Below are 6384 nucleotides of genomic sequence, written 5' to 3'. Positions count from 1 at the left end.
CATGTGTGTCTGTGTCTGTCTGTGTGTGTGTGCATGTGTGTCTGTGTGTATGTGTGTATGTGTCTGTGTGTGTGCGTGCCTGTGTGTGTCTATGTGTGCTTGTGTGCGTGTGTGTGTGTGTGTGGGGAGGGCTTCAGAGTCCAATTGTAACTACATGGCCTCTGCAGCTTTGAGGACTAAAATATGGAATTAAATTTCAGGTTGGAGAAGGCAGAAACCAGCCATAGTTATGAAAGGATGGAGACAGGGTTGAGTCATACTCAGCATGGGGCAGAATCGAAAAGCACAGCAGGTCAGGCAGCATCTGAGGAGCAGGAGAATTGATGTTTCAGGTACAAGGCCTTCATCACTTCCTGAAGAAGGGCTTATGTCTGAAACGGATGCTGCCTGACCTGCTGCGCTTTTCCAGCAACACATTTTCAGCTCTTATGTCTGAAACGTTAACTCTCCTGCTCCTCGAATGTTGCCTGACCTGCTGTGCTTTTCCAGCACCGCGCTTTTCGACTCCGCCTCTGCAGCATCTGCAGTGCTCACTTTCTCCTCGCCTTGGACAGGGCTATATTGGAATTATTGACTGTTTACTGAGGCCAGGGATCATAGATGGGGAGCACATTGGAATAATCAAACTGAAACCCACACATACAGCAACCTGCCATTTTACTACATGGTTTGTGCACATGATTTTCTTCCTGGGAAAGTTTTCCATCTTGCTCAGGTTAATTTGAGGAAAAGGGAAAAGAGGAAATTGGCAGACACACCAGATGTAATAAGCTTTTCAATTACTAGAAGCTTTTTGATGAATCCACTGATTGCAGTTTGATGGAGAACCTCCAACGCTGTTTGTGGTCAGATGGAGCCGTGTTGTGTATCTCATAGTTTGTTGCTGCTTGTTAAAATCCCTCCTTGGCCTTGTGCACTCCTCACCACCATAACATACCCTCGCCCTGTAACCCTCCAGGATCTCTGCACTGCTCCAATCCTGGCCTCTTGTTTAATTGCTCTACAATTGGTGGCTACCTTCAACTGTCTAACAGAGTAGTCTGCCTAAACATTTCATAGAATTTCCACTGTGTGGAAACAGGCCATTCGGCCCAACACGTCCACACTGACCTTCCGAAGAGTAACTCACTCAGATCCATTCCCCTCCCTATTACTCTACATTTACCCCTAACTAATGCACCTAACCCACACATCACTGAACACTATGGGCAATTTAGCATGGCCAATTCACCTGACCTGCACATGTTTGGATTGTGGGAGGAAACCAGAGCACCCAGAGGAAACCCACGCAGACACGACGAGAATGTACAAACTCCACACAGGCAGTTAATCAAGCCCGGATTTTACCCCAGGTCCCTGGCATTGTGAGGCAGTAGTGCTAACCACTGAGCCACTGTGCCACCAACTCACTTCATAAAGCCTATCTCTTTGATTATCTGTTACAGTTTCTCCTTAAGTGGCTCAATGTCTACTCAAACTCCTAAAAATACCTCAGGGCATGAGAATCATATAGTCATAGAGGTAAACAGCACAGAAACAGACCAGACCAGATTAAACTCTTCCATACCGACCAGATACCCTAAATTAATCTCGTCCCATTTGCCAGCATTTGGCCAGTATCCCTCTTAACCCTTCCTTTTCCATGTGGCAGCACGATGGCTCAGTGGTTAGCACGGCTGCCTCACATCACTAAGGACCTGGGTTTGATCCCAGCCTCGGAGGACTGTCTGTGTGGAATTTGCACATTCTCCCCATGTCTGCGTGGGTTTCCTCTGGGTGCTCTGGTTTCCTCTCACAATCCAAAGATGTGCAGGTTGGGGTGGATTGGCTGTGCTAAATTGCCCGTAGTGTTCAGGGATGTGTAGGTTACGTGCATTAGTCAGGGGTAAATGTAGAGTAATGGGGAACAGGTTTGGGTGGGTAACTCTTTGGAGGATCAGTGTGGACCAGTTGGGATGAAGGGCTTGTTTCCACACTGTAGGGATTCTATTCATATACCCATCCAGGTGCCTTTTAAATGTTGCAATTGTACCAGCCTCCTCCACTTCCTCTGGCAGTTCATTCCATACAAGCACCCCCTTTGCATGAAAATGTTGTCCCTTTGATCCCTTTTATATCCAATCCTCTCACTTCAAACCTATGGACTCCCCTACACTGGGAAAAAGACCTTGTCTATTCACCCTAACCATGCCCCGCATGATTTTATATACCTCTATAATGTCACCCCTCAGCCTCCAACATTCCAGGGAAAACAGACCCAATCTATTCAGCCTCTCCCTATAGCTCAAATCCTCCAACCCTGGCAACATCCTTGTAAATCTTTTCTGCACCCTTTCAAGTTTAACAACATCTCTCCTGTAGCAGGGAGACCAGAACTGTGTGCAGCATTCAAAAAGTGGCCGAACCATTGTCCTATACAGCTACAATATGTCCTCCCAACTCCTATACTCAATGCACTGACCAATAAAGGCAAGCATATCAAATGCCTTCTTCATTACCCTCAGTGGGCGGCACGGTGGCTCAGTGGTTAGCACTGCTGCCTCGCAGCGCCAGAGACCCGGGTTCAATTCCCGCCTCTGGCGACTGTGTGGAGTTTGCACATTCTCCCCGTGTCTGCGTGGGTTTCCTCCGGGTGCTCCGGTTTCCTCCCACAGTCCAAAGATGTGCAGGTCAGGTGAATTGGCCATGCTAAATTGCTCGTAGTGTTAGGTAAGGGGTAAATGTAGGGGTATGGGTGGTTTGCGCTTCGGCGGGTCGGTGTGGACTTGTTGGGCCGAAGGGCCTGTTTCCACACTGTAAAGTAATCTAATCTAATCTAATCTAAAACCTGTGACTCCAGGCTTATGTTCAAGGCATTATATAAATGCTTGAGAGGCAAGAAAGGATCCTGTGTTCATACTGTAAGAAACCACAAAGATATTGGGAGTATAGTTTCTATTCCAGAGATAGCTGATCTACTGGACCTGCAGTGACCAACCTGGAAATGTCATTTCCAAAGCTCTAAATGCCACCAATTCATTTTTTCTTCCTTCAAGACTTGAAAATTATTATTTTGAATTTTGAGGAGCTGAAGGTTTGGAGAGGCCGCTTCTGTATTGCTTATGCCTCAGTGCAAAATCAGGACCCTGGTACTAGCCATTTGAAATATCTGCAGGTTAATGGGAATATTGATTTAAACTTGATGCCTGGCCCCTGAGGATTGATGCTTCATCTCGAAGCATCGCTGGACTGAATGTTGTAAAACACTGAAGGATTCTTCAGGATTTTTTTCTGGGAAGTGGAGAGCAGTGATAATATTGGAGTTGTTCATGGGAACAGTCAGGGAAATGTCCATTTGGTCAGTCACCCCGCTCAGACACTGACACCCAGATGTTCCTGAGATACAGCGAGTCACAAAATAATGGGCTGTTGGAAATTGAGCAGTTGATCATTTCCACTGGCACACTGGATGTTTGAACTTTGTACAAGGAAAGGGGCAAAATGAGGCATTGCCACGAATATCAAACTTCTGTTCCCAAGACTTACTTTTTGGATAATAGCAGGTGACGTAAATGAGTTTAGTCTTTGAACTCGGCCGAACGTGATGCAATGTGTTCAAATCGTTGTAGTTGCAATGAAACTTGATCTTTTCTACTTCAAAGCTTTGGATATTTCTTACAGCAGGGCTTTGAAGCTTGGAGCGCCTGCGAGTTCAGGGATGGAGGGAACAAGATTGAGGCTAAGGTAAGTGAGATTACTGTGCAAAAAAATGGGGATTAACAGGAAAACCTAGACTGGTAGTTGGATGTTGCGTTTGGGGTGGTGGGGATAGTGACATCTGCATGATCAAAATGGGAGCCATAAGGAAGTGAGACAGAAAATTGGGAATGCATCACTGAAGCCCAGATGTGTAAATTCCTGAACTGTAACCAGTGTTTTTAAACTAAAATATCAGCAATGTTCTGCTTTCGTAACCAAACCTTAATGTTGAAAACCTGTGGAATTAGTTACGTAAACAAGACTGTTGAGTATCATGAAGGGAGGTCCTTAACCATAGACCACAAGGGATCATAAACAGAGAGAGACAATAGGTTGTGTAACATGAGGAGCACTGCTCTGCATTCAGCTGTGGTCAGGCAAGAAGACATGTCCCATATCTATGAGTTTAGATTCCTTACAGTATGGAAACAGGCCCTTCTGCCCAACCAGTCCACACTGACCCTCCAAAGAGTAACCCACCCAGACCCATTTCCCTCTGACTAATGCACCTAACACTATAGGCAGTTTAGCATGGCCAATTCACCTAACCTGCACATCTTTGGACTGTGGGGAGAAACCGGAACACTCAGGGGAAACCCACACAGACACAGGGAGAATGTGCAAACTCCACACACGCAGTCACCCGAGGCTGGAATCAAATCTGGCACCCTGGTGCTGAGCCACTGTGATCCCTGGTTGTTCTGAACCACATGTAAGCCAGCTGAGCTAACCAGACCCTGACACCATGTAAAGACATTCAATGAAGAAGAATTTGAATCCTCAAATTATATTTATTCTGAGGTAAACCCCAGCTTACACAGTCACACTGTAATATTTCATTGTTTACCAGACTTTCTCAGAAATGGCGTGACCCTCCTCAAATTTGGAATCTTTTGTAAAAGTTATTTTTTGCAGTGTGTCTGGGGGTGTTGCAGTGTGGTAAGTTGGTATTATGTCTCCAACTAAACAATATTTGATCCAAAGAAAAAGGGGAACTGCTCTGGACTTTGTTAACAAAAGAACTTCAGGGCTTTATTATTGAATGTGGGATGCGGCAAGGCAATTTTATTGCTCAAGACCACTTATGCTGGAATAGTGGTTGTTGTGAGCTTTTTCTAGATCCCCCGCAGTCCCAGAGATGGTGTTCCCCAAATGTTGCTCCTCTTACCCTTGGTGATATCAGAGGGTAGGGAGGTTTTCTTGAAATAATCTCGATGAGATGATGCAGTTGCTTCATGAAGAGCGTTGCCAACTCCAGTTCACTATAATGGATAGATTATGGGTGGCACGGTGGTTAGCACTGCTGCCTCACAGTGCCAGAGACCTGGGTTCAATTCCCGCCTCAGGCGACTCTGTGTGGAGTTTGTACATTCTCCCCCTGTCTGCGTGGGTTTCCTCCGAGTGCTCGGGATTCCTCCCGCAGTCCAAAAATGTGCAGGTTAGGGTGAATTGGAAATGCTAAATCACCCGTAGTGTTAGGTGAAGGGGTAAATGTAGGGGAATGGGTCTGGGTGGGTTGCGCTTCGGCGGGTCAGTGTGGACTTGTTGGGCCGAAGGGCCTGTTTCCACACTGTAAGAAATTTAAGTATTTTGAGTTCAACAGCAGCAACCAGGAAAACTATTGAGTCTTGGACAGTGCCAAACTTCTGGTGTGCTGTTGCAAACCTGCCCCCCCTGAATGTTGCATCAGAGTCTTGACTCGAGGCCTTGCAGATGGTGGAGGAATTTGATGGGATGAGAATTGAACAATTCATCAATCTCTCACCTGCTCTTGTTTTGTTGCTTTTTTTTCATTTAGTTCAGAGATTAGCAAGGGCAAATTCTAACCTGAATGTACTGAAGAGGGAAATCAGGAGGGCAAAAAGGGGACATGGGATAGCTTTGGCAATAGAATTAAGGAGAATCCAAAGGGTTTTTACAAATACATTAAGGACAAAAGGGTAACCAGGGAGAGAATAGGGCCCCTCAAAGATCAACAAGGAGGACTTTGTGTGGAGCTGCAGAAAGTGGGGAGATACTAAATGAGTATTTTGCATAAGTATTTATTGTGGAAAAGGATATGGAAGATAAACACTGTAGGGAAATAGATGGTGACATCTTGCAAAATGTCCAGATTACAGAGGAGGAAGTACTGGATGTCTGAAACACATAAAAGTGGATAAATCCTCAGGACCTGATCAGGTGTATCCTAGAACTCTGTGGGAAGCTAGAGAAGTGATTGCTGAGCCTCTTGCTGAGATATTTGTATCATTGATAGTCACAGGTGAGGTGCTGGAAGACTGGCGGTTGGCTAACGTGGTGCCACTGTTTAAGAAGGGTGGTAAGGACAAGCCAGGGAACTATAGACCGGTGAGCCTGACCTCGGTGGTGGGCACGTTGTTGGAGGGAATCCTGAGGGACAGGATGTACATGTATTTGGAAAGGCAAGGACTGATTAGGGATAGTCAACATGGCTTTGTGCATGGGAACTAATGTCTCACAAACTTGATTGAGTTTTTTGAAGAAGTAACAAAGAGGATTGATGAGGGCAGAGCAGTAGATGGACTATATGGACTTCAGTAAGGCGTTCGACAAGGTTCCCCATGGGAGACTGATTAGCAAGGTTAGATCTCATGGAATACAGGGAGAACTAGCCATTTGGATACA

The 6384-nt window shown here is 45.8% G+C and overlaps 1 protein-coding gene across 1 annotated transcript in view; it reads left to right on the top strand.

Annotated features, from left to right (window-relative positions):
* LOC122539627 (SRC kinase signaling inhibitor 1-like) overlaps positions 1-6384 on the top strand; it is a 523191-nt gene that overhangs the window by 236200 nt on the left and 280607 nt on the right. Inside the window, exon 5 of the mRNA XM_043674625.1 lies at positions 3661-3723. Coding sequence (XP_043530560.1) covers positions 3661-3723 — 63 coding nt within the window. The remainder of the gene's footprint in view (positions 1-3660; positions 3724-6384) is intronic.

Source organism: Chiloscyllium plagiosum, chromosome 33 (assembly GCF_004010195.1).
Source record: "Chiloscyllium plagiosum isolate BGI_BamShark_2017 chromosome 33, ASM401019v2, whole genome shotgun sequence".
Lineage (NCBI taxonomy): Eukaryota > Metazoa > Chordata > Chondrichthyes > Orectolobiformes > Hemiscylliidae > Chiloscyllium > Chiloscyllium plagiosum.
The sequence above is the reverse complement of the archived record's forward strand: the minus strand, read 5'-3'. Positions and strand labels throughout refer to the sequence as shown.